Here is a 24,214-nt window from a genome sequence, read left to right as displayed (position 1 = left end):
TCCATTACTTAGTTTTGGAACTTCTTATAATAGTATTTTATTTGGATTTAGTTTGGTATCTTCAGCCTTAATTATTTTTAGATTCTGTTATACTTGTTTTTTCTGTAGAATGATTTAATAATTCTTTTATTAGATATTTTATTTGCATTAGGATACAGGGCTGTAATAATTTGAATTAAATTCAATTTGTTTATTTCATCACTTCTGCAGATTAGAAGCTGGCTGAGCTGCTTCCAGATCTATTGAACTCTCGGTAGTGTTTTTCCACACCATTTTGTTTATCCCAACCACCGATTTCAAGAGGAAAGAAAATAATATAGTTGGCATAGATTATTTCTATTCTGCAGGTGTATGCCTATGTAAGACATATTCTACCCAAACAATGAAAATTCAATGTTGCAGTTTTAAATAATCATTCAGATGTTTCTCTAGGAACCATGTGAATATATTTTGAACCTTGAATTCAATTTTTCCTATTGTCATTTTAGATCACTGTAAACTTTAAACAGTAGTTTGTCCAAAGCTTTGGGGGTGTTTTAAGGAACAAAAGAGATATCTAAAGCTTTTTTTTTTAATATGGCCATTTCCCCCTTTAACTTACTTAAATTCTTTTAAAAGAACAAAACATTACAACTGGCTATTAACTATAGATAACATAATGGTAAATCCCTCTGCAGTTCTTAGATGTCAAACAAATTAAAAGTATGGTCCTCCCCTCCTCCAGTTGTTCACCCCTTTAAGTCAAAGAGTAAACAATGCAGCATCTATACATATCAATACAACAAATGGGAAATGTTCACTTAGATATGTATAGCATAGTTTTCATGCCCAGCCATATCTTGAAGCAGAGTAAGGCGATGATTTTAGGGAAATGGATGATATATAGAAGAATCCTCAGCCATTAAATTAGTTTCTGCTTCCTAGTAGATTATAGCTTACCTTCAATGCTAAATATTGAATTAAGTCTACATGTTAAACCAAGGAAGAAGTACTTTATCACTTACCTGAGTTAATACTTTCTTGGATTATTCTTGACATTTCCTTGTTTAAATGTTGTTGCCATAGTAATTAATTATTCAAAAAATGCACCCAATAGACCATATCCATGGTTATAAGTGTTTCAGAGCGTATTATCTGTATTCTTACTAGTATGTGTATGGGTGTATAAAATAATAATCTAATCTAATACAAATCCGACAGTCAAAACTATGACATTCACTTATTATGTTTTATGTAACTACCTTAAATGCTGACTCCAAACCTGAACAATCAAGAAATCCCACACAAAAAATTGCTCCAAGACGCCTTTCAAATTCCAAATTTTTATGTTTAAAATCAGCGTAGTCTTCTTCAAATTCCTGTAGAAGGCAAAATCAATTTTTTTAACGAATTGCATTGAATTGAATCAACAAAAAATGTAAAGAAATAACAGCTATTAAATCAGAAAATTAGCGTTATGTGCTAAGAATTCTGTTTCCTTTAGTTTCCTACCAGACAAGAATAGAGAAGAATTGGCAAACAAAGGGGGAATAAAGTTGTTTGTAATGCTCACTGAACATTTTCAGGAGACAATGACAACAGTATCCAGGACTCCAAAAAGCCAGGCTTGCCGAAGGCCTTAAAATATTTGTGCTACCCTGATCGTTTCACATAGAGGAAAAAACTGTGCTTGGCAATCAGGTAATTAACCATAGCTATAGTATTTTGGAACACCATGTCTTGAGTTTCTCTTAAAAGAAACAGAAGGATCACCAAATTCAACAGGCCAGGCTTGTCTCATGTTAAATAAAGCAAAGTACATCAACATCTGAAAATGGGCTCCTTAACATCAACTCTCCAAGTAAAAATAACTTAGCAGTATTCTTGATATACTGTATACCTGAATTACATCTGAGCGGTTCTTCTTGGAGAAATAACCTGAACTAGCCAACCAGTGATAAACTTTGCTTATCTTTCTGTATCAAGTTATTTTTTTCCAGCAAGTTTTATCAAGCTTTATTTTTAATCTTCTAATTTTAAGTTACAGCAACAATTCTTATGTTCAGTTGTATTAGCTTTTAAATCAAAATCAAACAAGTAAGCATAGGAGTAATTGTGCTATATTATATCAAATTAATAAATTCTACTAAACATGGCTCACTTAAAAAAAATTTGCCCCATCAACTGGATGCAGTAAGGTTGGCAGCCCAGTGCAGCTTGACTGTGACTGAAACCCCTATCTCTGGATTCAAGGTGTGATGTTTGGCACTAGCAGGTACTTTTTACCTAGTGATTGTGATGGGCAGAATACTATATGTAAGTTTATGTATAATAGGAACTGGGGTTGTGGTATATGGATTATGAAATACGTGCTCATGGAAAATGCCTCTGTTATTAACAGAAAATGCTACTGCAATTAAAAGATTAAGTAATCTTCCATTGTTTGAAAAATACTGGACTACAATAAAAGCATTAAACAGAGAAAAGCTGTTCTTCAGAGGAAGCAGAAATACTGATAGTTAAGAAATTCAAGTTCAGCTTGCTAGGAATTTCCAAGTTCAAACTTTTCACACTTTTTCTTATGTTTGGATCTGTTTTTAAATATAATCAACTTTAGTTTTACAATATACCTCACAACCTGCCTTTCTTATTTTTTTTTAAAACGGCACAAACAATATATTATATGAAAGATTACCGTATTGTTGTAGTCTAAGGGGTCATATGTTTTCTCTTTAAAAGTGTTACAAGACTCGATAAATTCTTCATTCAATTTGCATATTTGAGCATTTAAACATTTTCCTTTGATTCCACCAAATTCCAGTTTCTCCAACTTTTCAAACTCAAGCATAGTAACAAAAATATTCTGAAAAGATAAAAATAATCATTTACAATGCTTCTGTCTCATGAATGTATCTCCTGATATAGAAGTAGGCAATATTTTTGACCCATATTGATTGGATGCTCCTAAACGTGGCATACAGTGTCATTTAGAAGACAACTAGCAAATTGTTGTTTTCTGATCTCTGAACTTGTTTATCACAGCTTATCTTTGTGTATAGGGAAGAAGGAAATTACAGAATAAATCAGCAAAAAGGAAGCATTCTTTTGAACAAAACCAAAGAATGAGCAAAAGAACAAGTGAGGTTCTAATTCTCAGACCTTAGAAGAACAAATTTTCTCCAGTCCAAATTTTACAATCTTATATCCTGACAAAGCAATATTCAGACTTGAAAATATGCATGGGTGTCCTAAAACTATGTAGAGTCAAATGGCAGAGTGCCAGATTATTTTATTGGGAACAGATTTCCGAGGAGCCAAGCACCCAATAGTTATGTTATGAAACAATGTCTTTGACACCTGCCTAGAATGCTTTGAGCTTTTGTTTTGAACCTTTTTGAATGGGACTATCATCATATTTTTTGAATTGGTTTTTGACCAGGACCATGGGATTATACCTGTGAGACCTCCCGGCACAGAATAGGATCATCCTGGCATCTGTGGCTAGATACTTGCTGTGCAGGGCTGGACAGAATATAATTGCCTTTACTTTCGCTTTAAGAAATTATTCTGTAATGCTGGCTTTTTTGGGATCAGATCTGTCACTGACATGACTTCTCCTACAAAACAGGATACAACATGCAAGGTGTATATGCGTGTGATGTACTTTCTATCATTTTGTCATGATAAGATATGTGCCTTAATATATAGATAATATGGGAAATGAAACTAGGCAGAGGAAGGTCCTTCCTTTACCCTGTAAGCCATCAGGCTTATATGAACTTTATGTTTGTGTGTGTGTGTGTGTGTGTGTGTGTGTGTGTTTGTGTGTGTGTGTGTGAGAGAGAGAGAGACAGAGAGAGGAATAGAATATGTCATGAATCAATTATTTGCTCCCTGGTTCTTATTTTTCCCTACATTGGTGCATATCTATTAACTCTAGATCATATAGTCAAAACTATTTATTTAAGTATCAATTTATTTTTTATATTTATTTATTTATTCATTCATTCATTTATTTATTTTATTTTATTTGGATCCAGCCTTTATTATTTTTACAAATAACTCAAGGTGGTAAAGATATCATAAAAGTCACGTTTAATTAAAGAAAGCTGCACTCTATGTAATACTAGATGGACTTTTTCAAAAAAGCCCTGACTCTAATATTAAAAAAACATATGCATATGATTTAGTTATGCACATACATACAGATAATTAACTATAAATTTGTGAGTTGTAATTGTAAATAATCTCTCTTCTCTTTTTCTGTTCCTTCTTTGCTGTTGTGTAAAAGTAATTAAGTTATCATTACAGAAATTCTACATAATTTTTCCAGAAATATACTCCAATTTTAATGGATAGAATGGTAAATAATACCTCTATTTTCTCCAGGCGATTTAAAAACATATCAAATCTGGAAAATACCATCTGTGGTTGAAAATCCCAAAATCTAACTTCTTGACTGCTAGTGAAATAAGTTGCCACTTGTGTTCTTTCATTAAAAAAGGCATCCTTAAAACTTCTTAAAGTATTAAGAGCACTTTGTACTTGTTCCAAAGTTTCTTCTGCTTCCCTTTTCATAATATCTTCTGGTGAAAGATACAATGTAGCCTGAGGCGAAGAATAATGAGATCAGACATTTTAAAATATAAAATATAAATGGCTAATACAACAATTCACTATTATTCACGTACTTCTTAAAATGCCTTGTTATAAAGGAAGGTTCTAAATTCTTTCTAAAATGGGTAAGAATGGTGTTTAGACATCTATCACACACACAAAAATGATGAAAATAGATTTCAGTTTCATCTTGCCAGTCTTAGTCTTTCATGCTTGCCATCCTTATGTTTCTCATCATTGGTGCAAGTTCCTAAATTACAGGATTTGTGCCATTATGCAAATTTCTTCACTTCCCCACCCTTGCAGGGGTCTATGGAATGGAGACTAGATACAACTCTTAAACAAGTAGATTTGATATATTGGCAATAATGTAGGGGAAAGCCCTTTTCTGCGTGCTGTACAGATGGGCCCCTAAAAGCAAGGATATATTTAAGTAAACCTCCTTCCCTGGCTTTAATCCTTGGGCAATTTCATATAAAAATAGGGTGCATTGCATTCAATTGATTCTGGTATTTAAAATATTACTACCTGATGAATGAACAGATTGCAGAATTCCTGCAGTAGAGATATGATCCGTATTGGCATGTTGTAAAATTTGGAATGACTCCAGATCAGGCAGATGGTGTGAAACAGAGGAGGAATCAGAATACGTATCCCTGGAAATTCGGTCTCTTGAAAATACTGAATATGTCTTTCTAGAGGTTTAAGATATAATTCAATATCTTGGGTTTCAATAAGTGCTGTAGAATAAAGAAAGTATTAAAACTATTTTGTAGTATATGTGCCTAATATGTAGTGTAGTTAGACATACTCACTTTTAAAAGAAAATGATAATCTTCGAAGGATAATAAGCAACTTGGTCATAGATGCTACTCATAGACTACTAGGTTCTCTGTTCCACCTGCCTCCAGTAACACAAGGAGACTGGGAACTAAAATTATCTGCATCCTACTAAGTTGGCATCCATCCTATGGAACAACAACAGAACAACTACAGTATTCTGCCTTCTGATATAAGCAAGTTTGGTAGTTGGCCCAACTGCTCAGCAAACATTTTATGACAATGTATTCAGAATTCTGTATGCACTTTTCCTGATGAAAGGTTAACTTGCAGCTACAAACTAGTGTACATCTTTTTTCAAATTGCAAAAAAAAAAAAAAAAAGACAGTGATATAATGTTGTGCCTAGTAAGAGCAAAATGAAAATGAATCATCTGCTTAGTTCTTTGGAGCACAGCACCTTATAAAAATAACATGTATTTTAATGATTTTCCATTGACATTTCATTTAATCAATATGTAAAAATGAGAAAAACATTTTAAAACCATTTTATGTTAAAAATGGATTGTCTGCAAGTAACAGCTTCAAAATAATGTTTACAAGAAACACCATATGTTAATTTAATTTTATATATATAGGGAAATATCTAAATGTAACATGGTTGAGTTACGACATTGCATAAGACTGACTTAATGAGAATATCTCACAAAGCAATAGTTTAATGCAAAATTATTGTGATATAGCAAAAAATATGGATTTGATATATTGTGTCCATTTATATAAAAAATATAAATTTATTTTAAAGAAGCCTTACCGTTTTCTACATCTTTATAAATATCCTGAAAAGTTGGATAATAACTACTCTTCTTCATTTTTAAGATTCCAATCAGTTTTTGGATAATAGGGCTCTTAAGCTGAAATTTAAAAAGATCTTTAATAAATATATTTATATTTGCCACATGACAGTGTGAATTAAAAAAAGACTCTGAAAACGATCAAGTTTCATAAACAGCCCTACACAAATATGAAAATGAAATCCCAGCCATTCTAGCATGCTGAAGTCTTCAATTATTCTCAAGCAGAAATAATTGAAAAGATAAATGGCTACAAAGGGCCAAGCTACATGTTCAGGAATGTCTGCTAAGATTTCTAGCCAATTCCAGAATACAACCGGGAATAATAGTTAAATGATAATGTGCCATCAAGTTGTTTTTGATTTCTAGCAACCTCATAGAGAGATCTTCTCCATGTTGATCTATCCCTAATCTGTTATTTCAAATCTATCATCATCAATATAGAAAACTGTAGTGATCATCCATTTATTCAACATGATAAGAAAATGGGATTTATTGTATTTTAATAAATGTTAAGAGCCGTGGTGGCTCAGTGGTTAGAATACGGTATTGCACGCTAACTCACTGCTCATTACCAGTTCGATTCTGAGTGGCTCAAGGTTGACTCAGCCTTCTATCCTTCCGAGGTCAGTAAAATGATGACCAGATTGTTGGAGGCAATAGGCTGACATTTGTAAACCACTCAGAGAGGGTTATAAAGCACTATGAAGCAATATATAAGCAATGACTAGTGCTATTGCTATGCTTTTTAGTGTATAGAAAAGGATATTTGTAAATGCTGGTGTTAGTGGAACCACTTTTGAAACTACCAGGAAATCTCATTCTTTTCCTAAACTATAAAATGAGTGAATAGATCTTATTTTTGTGACCTACTAAAAATGATCAAAACTGTGCTGCTCTGGAAGACTACCCAAATTTAATGCTGTAGAACTCCTGGTACCAAGAATGTAATATTTTAAATCATAATTATAGTGTTGAATCACCCTGACTGAAGCAGTTTTTAAATGTATGTATAATTTATTTATAAATACATTGTGAAGCTATCTACAAATCTAAGCAAGCTGCAATAAAAACAGAAAATTAATTTGTAGAATGCTCTCAACCATTATAGACTAATATGTACCTGGTGCTTCATCTTTTGGTTAGAAATTAACATATTCACTTTCTCTTCTAGTACATATTATTGAACAACAGCCATAAACTATCATTGGAGTAGCAGCTACCTACCTGATCATATATACACAAGAGGTTGTCTTTTCTTTCTTTCCAAAACTTAAGCTCAGTCTGAGGATCTGGGTAAATCTGGTTAAAAGGTGGTTGAGCTATATTCCATTCCAAAATGTCCTGTATCTGATATGACCACTTGATAACCATTGATTCTATTTCATGAAGTACTGACCTTATCTGGGAATTCTGCCTAAAAAGTAGGGAGAATAAAGAATGAATTTCCATGCTTAGAGATGCTTAAAATGACATTGAAATTAACTGCACTATATTCTGGCTGTGCTTTTATTATTTGGTTCTGATTTAATAACAGATGGTACTGCTTAACATGACTTGACAAATTACATGTTTAATTGACAAATTAAGCAATTTCCAATGTTTCATTTTAAAAAATTCACTATATAAAGAGAATTTTTGCTTGCAGTGATAAAGAAAGTATATGTTAGCATTAGAAGGGCATTTTGAAAGTCAAGCTTAAAGTCAAGTTCTTCTGTCAATTGGATTTGTGATGTGGATATAAAAACTCTGCAGTCAGGCCATTCTTTTACAATACAAATGCTTCCCTTTGTTTATATTTAATAAAACCCTATTGTCTTTATTCTTATAAGAGTATATCAAGAAATGTGCTGGTTTTGATCAAAGAATAATCCAGCCAGGAATTCTGCCACAGTGGTTAAGCAAATGGCAAGGGCAACTGCGCATTCCTACTCATTTGTCCAGAAACTGACACTGAGAAGCAAATCACCTCAGATACTAAAATATACACTATCATGTTCAGTAGTCACTAATTGTCTCATAGTCTATAAAGTGTTCTAATTTTTAATAACCTAACCTTTAAAATGAAGCACTATTAATAAGTTGCATTCATTGGAGGATTAGTATAGATGTATTTGCTTATTTACTTGTGATATTTATGAGCTGCTCCAATCAGCTAGGACTCTGTGAACAACCCAACTGCTATACCCAGTTAAAATTATAATATGCTAGGTTTAAGTTTAAGCATAGCCTTAAAAAAAGTTAATTAGTACAGAATTCAACTATGATGAAAGTGATTAAAGGCTGCAAAAGTACCACTCAGTTAGTGGAGAAGGAGGTTTATGTACTGAATACCTTCAGGCTGCCAGATGTTGCCTGAATATCCCCAGAAATCTCTCCTTGAGGGACAAGACAAAGCATCCTGAAACAGCTGGGTTCCCAGAACCCAAATTCATCTTGTTTCCCTATACCACAGAATTGATCTAAAACTGTTCTTTTCAATGACTTAATGGAAAAAGAAGAGAATCCGTTCCCCATCCTGGTGCCTATATACTGGGAAGGCCATGGAAGCAGTGGTTGACTCTTCCCCAAGGAATCATGTAAATATCCTTTTGTCTGATATTAACACTGTCTGGCAACTTAACCCTATATAGATAGATATGTAGGGAGAGAAAGATATATAGAGAGAGAGACACAGAGAATAACGTATGTCTAGCCTATCAAAGAGAAGGATTAGTGGGGACATGATAAATGTCTTCTAGTACTTGAGGGGCTGTCACAAAGAAGAGGAGATTGACTTATTCTCTAAGACACCAGAGCACAGGACAAGAAATAATGGGTGGAAGCTCGTTAAAGAGAGATCCAATCTAGAAGGAAGGACAAATTTTCTGACAGTCAGAACAATTAGTCAGTGGAATAGCTTGTGTCCCACAGTAGTGGATGCATTGAGACTTTCAAAAGTAGACTGAACTATTTGACTGGGATTCAATTAAGGCTCCTACCTCAAACATGGGGTTAGACTAGAGGACCTTTAAGGTTCCTTCCAGCCCTATAATTCTGTGTTTTTAGATGAATTATTTCTATTTTTTGCAGTGCTATATTAATAGAATCTTGCAAATCTGAACACACAAGTTTCCTGCTTACACTTTTAACTGCTTAATCCATTAGGCCAGATCCTTTCTCTATTAACCCATTGGAGGGACTCTTGCCTCTTTTGTCTGATTGTTTCCTATATACCGGTAGCATCTTTCCCCCTCATTCCCAAAGTCATCCACACATTCCATTATATATATATATATGTACACTCCTTACTTATTTTCAGTGCACATATCCTGAAAATCAGTCTTTGTTGCAATTGTTGGAAGAGGAAGAAGAATTTTCCCAGTCACAATTCCATTCATAACATAGGTCTTATTTTTCATTATTTCTATATGCTGCGCCATATCCTGGGAAATAACATGTGGCCAAGATCCATTATTTTTCTTACTGGAAAGAACAGGAACTGCAACCTGGTAGCAGAAGGAACAAGATGTCAGTGGAATAAAGAATAAAACTTACATTCTTTTTGAAGTCCTATTTATTTTTTGTTGCTGTTATATTTCACATAAACTAGATTTTCTTTCAAAAACACTCTCAAACAATAATGTTAACTTTTAAAACGAAACATTATGGAAAACAAGAAAGTCCAGTTGCCTCATGAAAAAGCATTTTTGGGATAACTATGACCTGGATGATTGAGAATCTCCATAGTCATCTTACTAACATTATTTTCTAATTCTCATTTCATTCTGTAAATGCATGCTGTGGGGATTATCTCTAGAGTAACATAAGACAGGATTCCCAGGAGAAAATAGAGAAACATTTTCTGGTTCTTGTTCACTTCAGGAAAGAATCTCTTGAATTGAATTTCAGACTGTACATTTAGGATTCAAACTGGAGGAATAAATTGTATTTTCTTTGCTATGCAACTTTCATGATACTGGATTGAAGTCCCTTCAATTCATGGAAAGCAACCCAAGAGTCAAATTAATTATATGAACAATCATTAAACTTCATTTACTATGTAGTGAAGTCTAAATTTCAAATGAAATTTGAATGAGTTTATGAAGCAATAGATTCTAAATGAGCATCTTTCCAGTTAATTCAACAACTTCCTTATTATTGGTTTTGGTGTCTGATTCTGATAATCTCCATTGAAAAAAAAATAATGAGATAAATTACTATGAGTGCCGAATATATTCTAAGAACTTTAAATATTAAGCCCAGTACTAGTACAAACTGAATTTTGTTTTTCGTGGTAAAAACTTTATATTTTACTGATTATGAAATGAAGTTCTATCTCCTATTCATTCTGCAAGACTTTCAAAATGTTTTTTTTAATTATTTGATCTCTAATACAGGACTGTTCTTCAATGTTAATTAATCAAAGATGTTAAATATTTGATCAAGCACTTTTGACATTGTGAAATGTTTGATCTCTGTGTCATATACCAATCAAATAGTTCCAGTAAGACCATGATGTGTAACTATAACATTCCAAAAGTCTGTTTGTTGCAATACATCTTCCATAGTGATAAATGCAAACTTACATCACCTTCTGTGGAACAAATTGTACTCTAAATAAACATGCAATTTAGAAATAATGTAAGACCAAAGGAGCGCTCAACAGTAAGATCAGAAATCTCAAGATGGGTGCCATCCTACCTATGTGCTTGAAGACTTTACTCTTCATATTATTAACTCGGTGTCTCATGTGATTTTATTTTTAAAAAATATTATGTCAATTAAGAAAAATAAAATAAAAAGGTAGACTAGTACACAACACACTGCTCAACTAAAGGATATTTTGAAATATGTAATTCTTAAGATAACAAAATAAGGGGGAAAATGAAGACAATGCTTCTTTTTGGGGGGGGGAATTTCCTGGCTCTGATTAGTATGCAATATTAATGTTATATTAGGTAGCTGGGTAGGTAAACTTTTATTATGGTCTTTGTCCATACATACACACCTACATACAAAATACAAAAAATGTACATTAAAGATAGCAATTAAAGACCGTAATTTCTGGAATGCTGTAGATTCTGTTAATAGAAGCTTCAAAAAAGCTTTTATTAATTATGTGAATATGTATTTTATCCTTAGGTCTGATAGTAATCAATACTTTCAAAGCATATTGCCTAGTCACAGCACTGTACTATAATCCTATACTTCTTTCCTTTACTGCTTATATTTCCTATTGACCTGTGAACCTATAGGACAAAAGCATTTATTTCCTGCAGAAGCTCAAAGCCATGTATATGGCATTCTTCCATTTTTCCTCCACCATCCTTGTAAGGTAGGCTGGACTATCTTATCAGGTCAACCATGACTAGCACTAAGCACTTTTCATGACTAAGCATTGATTTACTCCACATTACTTTTTTCAGCATTCATATATTGCATTTTATATGATAAAAAACACTCAAGCAGTAAAAGATATTGACATTCTGGCAGTCTGACAATGGGCTTTAAAGATTAAACTAGTATAAAAATAAATTTGCCCATTAACAGACCTGCTCTGTAGGCTGTATTTTCAAACCAATTTTACATTTCAAATGGGAAGTTCTTCTGTTTGACAAAGGAACAAATGCTTTTCACAGTATTAGCGTAGGAACACTGATCATTCTCTAATTGAGAAGTGATACTTCCAAATAAGTTTCAAAACATGAATCTTATTAGCAGCTTCTTATTTCATCATTTGGAACAGATTGCATTTGAGATTTCAAATATTCTCCATAACACTGTATGAAAAATATTACAAGATTATTCTTGCTGATTTCACCCTCACATCTCTCACCTGTCTACATAATTCAAAATATTAAAAACCTCTCCCACATAATTCCCTTCAATATAAATTCTGTCTTTATAATGTTGCTAAACAAAAGCTTTCATAGACTTTATTTTTTAAAAATGAAAATATTCAGAAGATAGAAATCTAGTAGTCTCCAAAAAGAAAACGCTTTTTGGCAACTTTTCTACTAAAACAGATGTAAGGATAACATATTGCAAAACAATTATGTTCTTTTTTAAGTTCCTTTAAACTAACTTTTACTAAAAGTTATTTGTCTAGCATTGAATATATAGAATTTAAGAACCAGGAGTTTAAAAAAATAGAAATCCTTTGAAATAATGTTAAAATAGGGAATCTAGATTCCAGTCCTTGCTAAAAATTCTGAAATTCACTACTTGGTGTTGAGCCAATCACAGACTCCCAACAATCTATTTCACAGAATAAAATGAAGGGAGATCTTTATGTGTACTGTCTTGAGCTTCCAGAGAAAATATGATCTGTAAATGTTTGTATGTAAATAAAACAAAACAAATGAACAAACAAAAAGTACCTTCTCTAAGAACACTATTACATGCTCCAAGGGTATCCCAGACAGTTCTGACAATCTGAGGTCTTCCTTGTAGTTTTCTGTTCCAATGCAATTTGCAGACTTCATAACCCATACAAGTTTATGTTTTATAACACTTGGTATCTAAATCAGAAAGAGACATACTACTAATAATAATGAAAATAAACCCATGATTTATCCCACTGTAATATAATATGACCTCCAAGGTCCCTTCCAACTTTATTGTTATTGTTGTTGTTGTTGTTGTTGTTGTTATTATTATTATTATTATTATTATTATTATTATTGCTCTGACCAACATCCTGCAACTATTTAGGATTAACTGTAGAAAGTAAAGGATTCGTGCTATATGAGAGACTGTAGAATTTTATATTTTCATAAGTTGGGGGTGGGAAACTTTTTGCAGACAATGGCTGATTTATGGTCCAGGAGCTATAGATCTCATTCACTGAGATCAAGGTGTGTAATGAAATGTCTGAATGACCTTGAAGAATGAGGGGAAGAAATGCTGCCTAGGAAACAATCAGATTAAGAGAGGAAGAACCCAAAGTGGCTTAACGGTCAGAGAAAGAAACTCTGCTACTTTCAGAATTGAAAGATTGATAACATCTCTCTCAGGTAAACCAGACAGGAAACCACACTAGATGAATTAATTCCACTTTATTATAGAATTAGCAGAATTATTTAACAGAATATTGGAGATACAAACTCCCCACCACCACTTTAAACTGCTTAAATGTCCTTCTTAAGTTTTGTTTTCTAATTGTAAAGCCACTTAACAGTTTTTGGGCCCTTCTGAAGGTCAGAAGATGGGAGCAGATCTCACCTCTGATGGCAGAATGTTCCACAAGGCAAGGGCCGCAGCAGAAAAGGCTCTTCTCCTCAACCCCACAACCTGAAGTTCTTTAGCGGATGGGGTCTGCAGTAAGCCACTTCCACTGGAGTGAATGGGACAGGCTAATCTCATTGAGGCAAGAAGGCTCCTCATATATATAAATGGCTTAGATGCCAATGATCAACACCTTGAATTGGACCTGGAAGCCAATGGTAACCAATGCAGCTCATGCAACAGTGGTATTATATACACCATCCTAGTGGTCTCCAGAGCTATCCATGACACTACATTTGCACCAGCTGAGTTTTTAAGGTAGCCTCATGCAGAATACATTGCTTTTCTAGCAGGAGTCTGGGAGAATCCACAGATTGTACACTAAGTCTGTCGGGGATAGTGCAGTCCATCCAAAACTAAAGGTGATAAACAACAGGATTCCTACATCCACAGTTGCTTCATCTTACCAGGGTTTAGGTAAAGCCAATGACCTCCATCCAAATCCCTTCAGCCTCTAGGCACTGTGAAAGTATCATTTGGATCACCAGGAATGGAGATATAATCCTGAATATCATCCACATAGTGATGATACTGCATCCCAAGGTGTTGGATGATCTCACCCAGTGGTTTCATGTAGATGTTAAAAAAAGAGCAAAGAGAATACTGAAGCCCGTGGCACCCCATAAGGAAGTGGCCATGCAATACTGTGCAATACTCTGTCATCCAAAAGGATACCATGGTCAATCGCCCCCCAAAGCTGCCAAAAAGTCAAGGAAAGCAAGGATGGATTCATTATCCCTATCCTGCTCTTGCCAAAGATCATCCATAAGCATGACCAACACTCTATTTGTCCCATAATCAGGCTTGAACTCTGACTGAAAGGGGTTCAAATAATCTATTTCATTCAGGACACTCTGGAGCTGCAATATAACCTCTTTTTCCACCACCAATTGGGAAAATGGATGGAAATTGTCTGTTCTAAGGAAGAGAAAGATTTAATATGTTAGGTTTATAAAATAAATAATCAAGGAATTTTAAACTTTAAAGTTGAACTAAGCAATTGGTTGTGGGGCAGCCACAAATTCTCTTGGCTTTGTTTTAACATGGGATTTAATCATAACATGAATAACATGTGACTATAAACTTTCTGTCTGCAATGTAGTTGCAAGAAACTAGCATTGCCTTCTAATCTCTTTGGAGAGCAAATTGGGTTATTTCTCATTTAAATTATTTAAGTAATTTTACTTTGTAAACTAACACTGGACAGTAATAACTTTCTAATGAACCACAACTTTTAGTGTAAACAGTGCTTACAGATTATGAGGAACGGTTGCTGGAATTGGGTATGTCTAGTTTAACGAAGAGAAGGGCGAGGGGCGACATGATAGCAGTGTTCCAATATCTCAGGGGCTTACCCTGAATTATGGTAATTAGATCAAAGGCATAGCAAGCAGTCCTACAGAATCTCCCCCCCCCCAATTTTTTTTTGATGTGAGCTTTTTGCATATCTGTGGGAAAATTTGAGAAAGTTGACAGGACTAAAGGCTTGATTGTATTATGATCAGATAGGGAAAGTTGGGATTGTTTTTAATATCTAAAAATTATAACAAAATAACAAAAAAAATACTGTGTATTTTTGATTTGCAGTACAATTCAAGATATTAAAGTTAAATACATCAAACAAGTAATAGATAATCTTTTTAGAGGAATTCTCACCAAAGAATTTGTACTTATTATCTATTGGTATTGTGAAAGAAAGACTACAAGTGGACAAGCCCACATCCACAGTGATAGCAGCATCCTTAATTCCATCAGTGATAGTTTGTGTTTCATATGGAGAAATAATTGCCTTCCTAACTGTGGGAAAGTTATATTCCATTATTCAGTAGATAGTCCCTGCAAGTGGATTTATACATTGGCATGATCATAAGAAAAAAAGAAATAGAATCAGTATGCATCTGTTGGTATTTTGTACAGAATGCACATCTTTGTACAACATGCGGGAGAAATGTTGCAGAAAAAAATGAATGCTGAAGTTCCCAGAGACAGAAAAAGGTTTTGATGTCTCCTCCAAACATGCCAGGTCATAGAAAATACGAGCTTGCATTTGCTTATTTATTAAGTTCCCCATTCCCTCCGTGCCTTTGAATCCATGAGACAGGATGCCCAAAGAGCCCCCAAACAGAAAACGAGGAAACTAGTTTAAAACAGTAACTATGTACGAAACCATATTCCCTCCTTTTACCTTTGTCTCCATAGCCAGTCCTCCGGCCACAGAGAGGTAGAAGGCCAAGAAAGCAGGGCGGTTACTCTCTAAAAAGTCCGCCACGAGCTTTTGGTTCTGTTCCTCTTCCAGAAACTTGCACCATTTGTCTTCTTTGAGCCTTAACAAATGTGCCAGGCAGCGGCCCAAGAATTGCACCCGCTCGTCCTCAGCGAAACTTTTTTCCTGCACTGTCTCGTCTTCCTCGTCCTCCATAGCCACTCGGAGTAATACAAGCGGGAGAGTCGAGTGAAACCCTTTCCAACAAAATTTGTCGCCGGGGCACTTCTGCTATCTTCTGCTACTTTTCGTATGCTATCCTTGGGATCGCTTCCCGACGATTTGATGGCTAAACTACGCCTTCGTTTTCTCTGCTGTCTGAGCCCGGACAGCTAACCTGCCTCTGCTGCGCCCGCCCACGCGAGTCTTCTTTCCCCAAGACCAGCGCAGGAGCGTCGCTCAGCTCCCCTTCACTACCGCGGCGACAGCAGCGTCCCGTTGCCCTGGGGACCAACTAAGTCACACTCAGGCCACCCGCAGTTGCGGCTGAAGGGGAAACAAATCACAGCTTTAGCCAATTAGGGCCACTCTTTTTTGAGGAAGGAACCACCAGCTGCAAAAAAGCAGGGGGAGGATGCAGCTAAGGTTGATGGAGAGTGGCGAAACGCACAATGCAGTCCTATGCTGGTAGACTCTAATGCCAGCTCCCTTTGACTTCAATGGGCTTTACTCTTGAGTCAACGGAGGCCAAAGGCTTTCTCCCTCTCAACTCAGAACTGGTCACTATAACATATCGCAGCCTCCTGCCAATACTATCTCAACCTCTGAAAGAATGGACATGGAAGTATACGTGTTGCTTTACTTAGTTTGGTTTTGATTCTTATGGTTTTAATGTTTTTAGTAGATGTTGTTTTGATTGTGAGCAGCTACAAAAGTTTGGAAGAAAAAGAAAGAGCAACAGAGTTTTGTTAGCACACTTTCCTCATGGATGAAGTTAAGGCTGAATGATAATGCATCTTGTTTGCCCTCTTGAGTTCTTTACTTTCTAAAAGTAAGAGTACTTTCTAAGATTTGAATCCTGGGCATGAAGTGAAAAAATAATTAACCAATAATTTAAAATCGGGTTGTGAGGTTTGGGAGGGAAGGAGAGAGCTATCCGTCAACTTCTATGGCCATCTGGCCATTAATGTGGAATGGTCGTGAAAATAAAACATTCTGAATCTGTATTAAAAAATAAATACAGTAGATGCTATTAAGAATTCCACAAACAGACTGAAACTGAATTAAGAATGTATTCCCCACGAAAACTGATAGTTTTATGTCACTTCCATTGATAGTGGATACCATGAATTCTATGGTTGTCCTCAGCTGACCCAACCAACTGCCATGTGACTTCACATCACTTTGGCAATTCAAGCCAATTTATTATATAAATTAACTAGTTTGGGATCCCCTTTCAGGGTTGTATTGTAAGAGCAGCTACAAAGAAATTCCACTGGAATTGCATGGTGGAGCAGCTTCCTATGGGCTACCCTATTCTATCCGAGATAGCTCTGTCTCCAGAAGCCAAGAGAGTTATCCTGGTGCCTTGCCTTTCTCCTCTCCTCTCCTCTCCTCCCTTGTGTGTGTGTGTGTGTGTGTTAGATTTTTACAACAAAATGCATTGTAAAACTGCAGCAAGGAGAAAAATATATTGTATTAATATGTATAGAAATATTTGCAAGTAAGGTACTCAAAGAGAGAAAAACATTTAAGATTAAAAGAAATAGAAAAAAGGCTCACTGATAGTGATAGATATTTTAAAAATGTAATGGAAATGATTGAAAAGAATTGAAAGAGGTCCAATGGGGTGAATGGAATTAAAAACAAAAGCAATATAATGATTTGAGATAAAACTGAAGTGAATGCTGAAATATTTTAAAGTTTTGTATGAGAAGGATAGTGATCTGTTGCTGAATATAGTGGACTTTAAAAATGTGTGGACCCTTTTGAATTTTTAATATTTCTGCATAAATACGGTATAATTTAAAATGTGATTTGTTTCCACCTATTTATAATGGTACCACAGTATTCATTGTTAATTGGTTCTCGGAGGTGTGATGAGTACCAAAAATGATGAATACTAAATAAATTTTCCCCATAAGGAATAATATAGTGAGTCACAAAGCAGCAAACACTGACAAGTTCTAACTTGTGTGTTGACTATCAAACAAACAATGAATACCAGGGAAAAAAATTCACGTCAAAATGCATTGAGTACCAAATTCAATGAGTTTCAAAGCAGTTGACTACCAAAGTACCACTGTATTTCTAAAACTAACTTAATTAAACAAATGATTCAAAAGTATTTGTTCATTTATTTTTTGAAGAAAGTGATCCAAAGCTAAATGTGGCAAAAGTGAACTTTGGCTTTCAGTAATTAGTATAAGCCACTTGGGCAGCAGTAACCGCAACTAAACGTTTCTGATAACTCTTGATCACTCTTGCACATCAGTTTGGAGTGATTATAGCCCCATTCCTCCTTACAGAACAGTTTCAACTAAAGATGTTAATGGACTTCCTCACATGAACTGCCGACTTCAGGTCTTTCCACAACATTTCTATAGAATTAAGGTTAGAACTTTGATTTCACCATTCTAAACTTTAATCACATGACAGCAGAGATATTGTGATGGCTGGAACTTTGAGAACCAGTTGTAAGTCTTCTTTTTCAGTAGCATTGGTTGCTGTACAAATGGTTAGTACAGCGGTTCTCAACCTATGGGTCGTGACCCCATTTGGGGTCGATCTACCATTTCACGGGGGTTGCCAAGCAAGACTGTCCGCCATTTTTTCCCCTTTTACGGCGGGTGCCTTACCTCCCTTGAGCTGGGCCAGCTGGTGGTCGGCCTGCTCCGTCTCTGCCGCTTGCCAGCTACGCCTTGGCTGGCGCAGGGGGCGGAACCACGCATGCGCAGCGCTCCCGGGCAGGGAAAGTCCTCAACTTATGACCAGTTGGGTAGTCCTCGATTTACGACCGGTTTAGTCCTCGACTTACGACCGGTTTAGTCCTCGACTTACGACTGGTTGGGGGTCGCGGCATTAAAAAGATTGAGAACCACTGGGTTAGTAAGAGAGCACTATCTATAAATGTTAGTATTCAAGAGGAAAAATGATGAAATCATAATGTTATGACAATCCTGAAAAATTGTGCAGCTACAGTAGAGAGCTTTTCTCTATTGGAAAATTCTAAAATATGTATACAGTATACTTATAATGTGCTTGTGTGATTTAGCTTGTTAATGCTAGAGAATGTTGCTATTTTTCATCAATACAAAAAGAAATAAAAACTACAATACAGTTTTGATTTGTTAAATGTGCCTGAGATGGTATTTGGCAGAATTATGATTGAAAGGATGCAAAAGTGGTTATAAGCAAAATGTGGGCAGGGCAGCATGGTTTTATCATGGGCAGAAAGTAAGCAGATCCTGTTTTTGCTCTTCAGCAAGTCTTTGATAAATATATGAATGTGAAAAAAATTATTTTACATTTGTTGATTTAGAGAAAACATACGATATAAGCTTGAATTATGAATTACTTTGTCTAATCATGGGCTTGAAAGTTGGCTGCTGAATATAATATGAATCTTACATGATGGAAATAAAGTATGGGTATGAATAAATGGAATACAGATAGTCCTTAACTTACAACAGTTCATTTAGTGACTGTCGAAGTTGCAACAGCACTAAAAAAGTAACATGACCATTTTCACATTTATGACCATTGAAGTAATATCTAAAAATTATAACAAAACAACATCTGGTTGTTAGCTGAGAGTAGTTGAGGTAACCTGGGGATTTATCTGTATCCTCAAAATTACTGAATCAGAGCGCAAACAGATTTGGAACATTCTTGGTACTGTTGATAGGACTGTTATAAACAGGAAGTGGTGTCACATCCCTCCCCTTCTGTTGAAAAGGGGCTGGTTTAATTTTAACATAGATGGCCTCTTTGACCCCTTTCAAATCTGTGGTCCTGTCAAGAATGTGAACTTTGCTGTCTTCAAAAGAGTGACCTTTGTCTTTCAAATGCAGATGATGAATCCTGTCCTAATAGGTTTGTTCTCCTGTGTTGTGCCAAGCATTTGTGAAGTTGAGAAGTTATGTTCTTTATAATAATGGGCATTTAGAGTGTCCACTCAAGGGATATAGAAACCAGGAACTGGGGCTGCAAGAACAAAAGACAAAACCCAGATAATGAAGTCCTACCCTAGGGAGAGAACTGCCTGACATTGCACAGCAGCCCTTTTCAGTGCAGGATTACCAATCCTATGAAGGCTGATTCAGGCTCAGTGGTTCTGAAAAGAATCCCATATTTTGCTGTCGTCTCTCGAGTCTGTCATAACAGGTTAAAAACAAAAATAAACAGCAGAAATCCTGCTAAGAAAACCCCAGTCTTTGAAGAACTGACAAAAATAGATTTATCTTCTGGGATCTATTGTAGTCTACAGATTCAAGAAACAGATATGGAAAAAGACAGGCTGTCATTATTTGAAAATTCATTAATTTTATATATATCTGTATTTTATAAACAGTCCAGATGTTGGTATCTATGATGAAGGTTTTAATATATGTGGTTTTGACAGATGGGCTTTTCTTACATGTAGAACGTACATTTTCTTAAGATTTCGTTATCTGTGATTGGCTGACTGGAATGGAGTCAGCCTTCTGTGAATAGACAGCCATTTACATACATTTTCACTCATATTATCTGTCATATTTCAAAATACATTAACGAATTCTGTTTAAGTAATACACACTCATACACATGCTAGTTCCTGCAATTTTCTTGTCAAGAGTTTTCAAGTGGTTTTCAATTGCCTTCTTCTTAAGTCGAGAGAAAGTGATTGGCCAAGTCACCCAGTTTCCCTTGTGCCTAAAGCAGGACTAAAACTCGTGGTCTCCTGGTTTCTAGTTTGGTGCCTTAATCCCTTGCAGGACAAATTGAAATACTGAAAAGAGCAATGTATTTTCTATTGGTTCTACTTTGCCGCTGTTACATTGCTTTATGCTTTATAGTTTTGTGTATGTGTATCTACAAATAAATATACCATTGTCTGATGACATTGTCTACTGTTTTTAGTGTTCCAGGTACAATGTATCCTTTTATTTATTTCCATGTTGATGTTTCCCTTTTATTACATATACTAGTTGATCCAAAAGGTGCGTCAAAATGATGAATTTGGCTTAATGTGTAAAATATAAACATTGAAAATAATAAAAGTTTTAAAATAAAATACATGTAAATCGAAAAGAATTTAATAAGTTACTTGCAGTGTTATTGCAGGCAACATCTACACAGTTTTTGTTCCAAATCCACAAAAACACACAAAATTTATACAAATCAGCAGAGTAAAAATTAATGCCTTAAAGACTTTGTTGGCAGAATTAATTTGTAGATTCTAGAATGGGTTTTCCTTCTATTTTTCTTCTTTTCTTACAAAAGATTTTACAAGTGAAATATTACTACAAAATTTTTATAAGAGGTTTTCTTTTGCAAAACATTTACAATTTGACCATCAACTATTTCTGTTTCAAGATAATTATGTAGATTTAACACCTTATGCTGCACATCAATTTTTGAGGGATGACAATTGTGACATGCATTAACAAAAATCACAAGGTTTCAAAAATGGAGACTTAAATACAAATTTTGCTGCAATAAACATTTATAAAATTGAAAAACAGGATTCAAACATCATGCTTACCGAACAAAAACTTTTTCTTCTAATTTACGTATTTTATTACTTTTCTCATGAAACGTGATAAATAATGAAGTAACACCGATTTATAATGTAATCAGAAAATACGTGCACAACCCTATCCCAATAAAGCATATTAAAAAGAAAAAAAAACTATTCCAACAATGGAATTCTATCATGATAAATATACTTTGCACTTGTAAACACAATAAAGCAAAATTTCATAATGGTGGCCAAGGGATGTACAGTGAAATGTCATTAAACAAGCTACTACTGCACATCTGTGCCCTATCACATACAACAGTTACATCTCACTGAGTCAAATAAAGGACATTGAAATTTACGATTCTTCTAAGAGTGAAAAGTGGACTCAGAACGGTATGCAGAACAGACTATCAAAATGTTTTTAATTCCAGGAGTAATAAGTGCACCTGCTAAAACAAATTTATCTATATTAGATTTTGTGACACCAAACAAATTTTGATATACTTGCCACAGATTACAATAATTTTCAGTTTGTATCTGCATACTTAAATATGCAAAAGGAATATTTAACAATTGTGCAGAGTACTCAATCTTTTAATTTATAAAGTTTTTTTAAAGATCTATTAACATGATTCTATTAGGAAATGTCATTTGCTTAACTATTTTTAGCACTGATTGTAAAGTATAATGTTAAATATTCATTTGATGTTGAAATTCATCTATAGCAGACATTAATTAGTATTATCTAATGGCCATCTATATTAAATATATTGTCAATTTGATGTTTTAAAGCCAGATATATCAGTTGAGAATACTTTAAATAAGATATACAAAATGATAGAAAAAAATCCCAACTAATATTTAAAGTGTGTTCAATCTTTACAAAAAGGTATAAGAAATTTAAAATTTATCACCATGGTGTAAAATTGTTTCTTTGTTATATATGCGAGCTCAAAGTATGAAAGACTTTCAGCTTTATATGTCATTACACAGGGCATTCCTAAAGTGTACATAGTACAAACAACTATCAGTAGATCTTTGTCTTTAAAAAACACATGCAATGTCACAAAACTGGAACTTGTATATGTTTATAAAAGTTGTTTGTTTGAAGTTTCAAGCAGCTCCCAACACAAAGTATATTGGTAAAGGAAAAGTTTTAATTTCCTGCATTGTATTTTTAAGTTATATCACCCAAATATTTTATTGTAAAAATGTAAAAAATGTTCTTGAGAAATTTTCAACAGGGTAGATTGCAAAACATAATTTTATGTCAAAATTGTTTAAAAACCCAAAGTATTTTTAGCATATTATTTTTTTCTGCATTCAGATTGTCACAATGCAGCAAAAGATAGTTGCACAGGAAAAAAAATTCACAATGCAATTAAGATAGATGGAGATTCCTGTCCATAAACCAATATGCTCATCTAGATGCTAACTATCGATATATAGACAAAATGTGTATTCCTTCCCAAGGAACCAAATTGAATGAATAGCAATCAGTAAAAAGAACTGGATCTGTAACAATTTTCATTTGGTTTTACCATTTTTCAGTGAACTGTTATTAAAGAAACCCACATTAGAGACACATCACTTCCATACATGTTCAGAATATATTTTGTTTCTGAAAAATGAAAATAATTATTTTTTCACTATTCACTGGTTTGTTTAGTTTCTATGATATAGAAAGGGAAACATGTAAAAATTTGCTAGACTCCAAAAAATGTTTGCAAAATACTCTGTGCATCCAAACTGTTAAATCAATAGAAGAGAATACATATAACTCAGCATTGGAATTGCGGAGTCCTTGGTACTCTCTTGATTGTCTGCTTAAGCAGACATTTCTCTATCAGACTAGGTAAATCTCAGTGGTGGGAGTGAGTGAGTTGTGCAGCAACTTGCCCTGTTAAAATAGATGGGGATGACATTTTTTTCTTGGTAGTTCTTTGACTACACTGTTATTTACTACTTGATTGTCTGGTATTAATCCCTGTTTTCCTAGGTATTGATTGTTGGAGAAGAGATGTTTTGATTTTTTTGTTTTCTTTTTAGTTTTTTTATTCTTTTTTGAATGATAAGTAAATGTTGTTTATCTTTATGCATCTAAACATCCTACCTGTTTATCTTATGTACCTACTTTACTTCCAGGAATTCCCTAGCATTTTTTTGGCCTAGAATAGTGAGAGTTTCTCATTGAAACCATGATTAAATCTCTCCATGTATTATGAAATGAAGCAATTTTCATCTTGTCTTCTAACTAACTATCATTAATTGCATTCTGCTAGCCTTCTGTCTTACATAATGGTTATTGTAGACCTTAATTGGGAGTACCAACTCAGACAAACAATCAAGCAGTATACGAAAGGCTAATCAAGGGACTACCGACGAGAAAACCACAACTCAACCATACTAAGAGGGCAAGTTACAGTATATAAACAGAGATCAAAACCACTCCTTCTATCATTGAGGATGTTACCTAGTATATTAGCAAATAACTAAGCACCGAGGGCACCACAATTTGTTAAGTGGCACAAGATTTTTTTCAAAGGAAAGAAAAGGTTGAAATCTTCTTACTTGCTGGAAACTCTTGAGCAAACCAAAATTAGCTCTTTGGATCCCAGCCAATATTTTTCATAAGGAGTAAAGATAACAGATCATTACTTCAGAGTCATACTTTTGGTTGCTCATTTTTTCTTTGGTTAGTTTGATTAATTCTAAATTTTTCAGTATATTTATCATAATGTTTGCTATTGAAAAAAATGTTATAAATGGTGCATAAATGCTACATTCT

General features: G+C 34.4%; 1 protein-coding gene across 1 annotated transcript in view; it reads right to left on the bottom strand.

Annotated features, from left to right (window-relative positions):
* DNAH11 (dynein axonemal heavy chain 11) overlaps positions 1-15,970 on the bottom strand; it is a 179,082-nt gene extending 163,112 nt beyond the window's left edge. The window contains exons 1-9 of the mRNA XM_015810808.1: positions 15,684-15,970; positions 12,592-12,732; positions 9,521-9,717; positions 7,457-7,646; positions 6,190-6,289; positions 5,125-5,336; positions 4,354-4,587; positions 2,675-2,842; positions 1,242-1,358 (exon numbers count right to left, since the gene is read on the bottom strand). Coding sequence (XP_015666294.1) covers positions 1,242-1,358; positions 2,675-2,842; positions 4,354-4,587; positions 5,125-5,336; positions 6,190-6,289; positions 7,457-7,646; positions 9,521-9,717; positions 12,592-12,732; positions 15,684-15,917 — 1,593 coding nt within the window. The 5' untranslated portion in view covers positions 15,918-15,970. The remainder of the gene's footprint in view (positions 1-1,241; positions 1,359-2,674; positions 2,843-4,353; positions 4,588-5,124; positions 5,337-6,189; positions 6,290-7,456; positions 7,647-9,520; positions 9,718-12,591; positions 12,733-15,683) is intronic.
* Positions 15,971-24,214: the final 8,244 nt, after the last annotated feature.

The sequence above is a fragment of the Protobothrops mucrosquamatus genome, unplaced genomic scaffold (genome assembly GCF_001527695.2).
Source record: "Protobothrops mucrosquamatus isolate PMUCROS unplaced genomic scaffold, P.Mucros_1.0 scaffold21, whole genome shotgun sequence".
NCBI lineage: Eukaryota > Metazoa > Chordata > Lepidosauria > Squamata > Viperidae > Protobothrops > Protobothrops mucrosquamatus.
The sequence above is the reverse complement of the archived record's forward strand: the minus strand, read 5'-3'. Positions and strand labels throughout refer to the sequence as shown.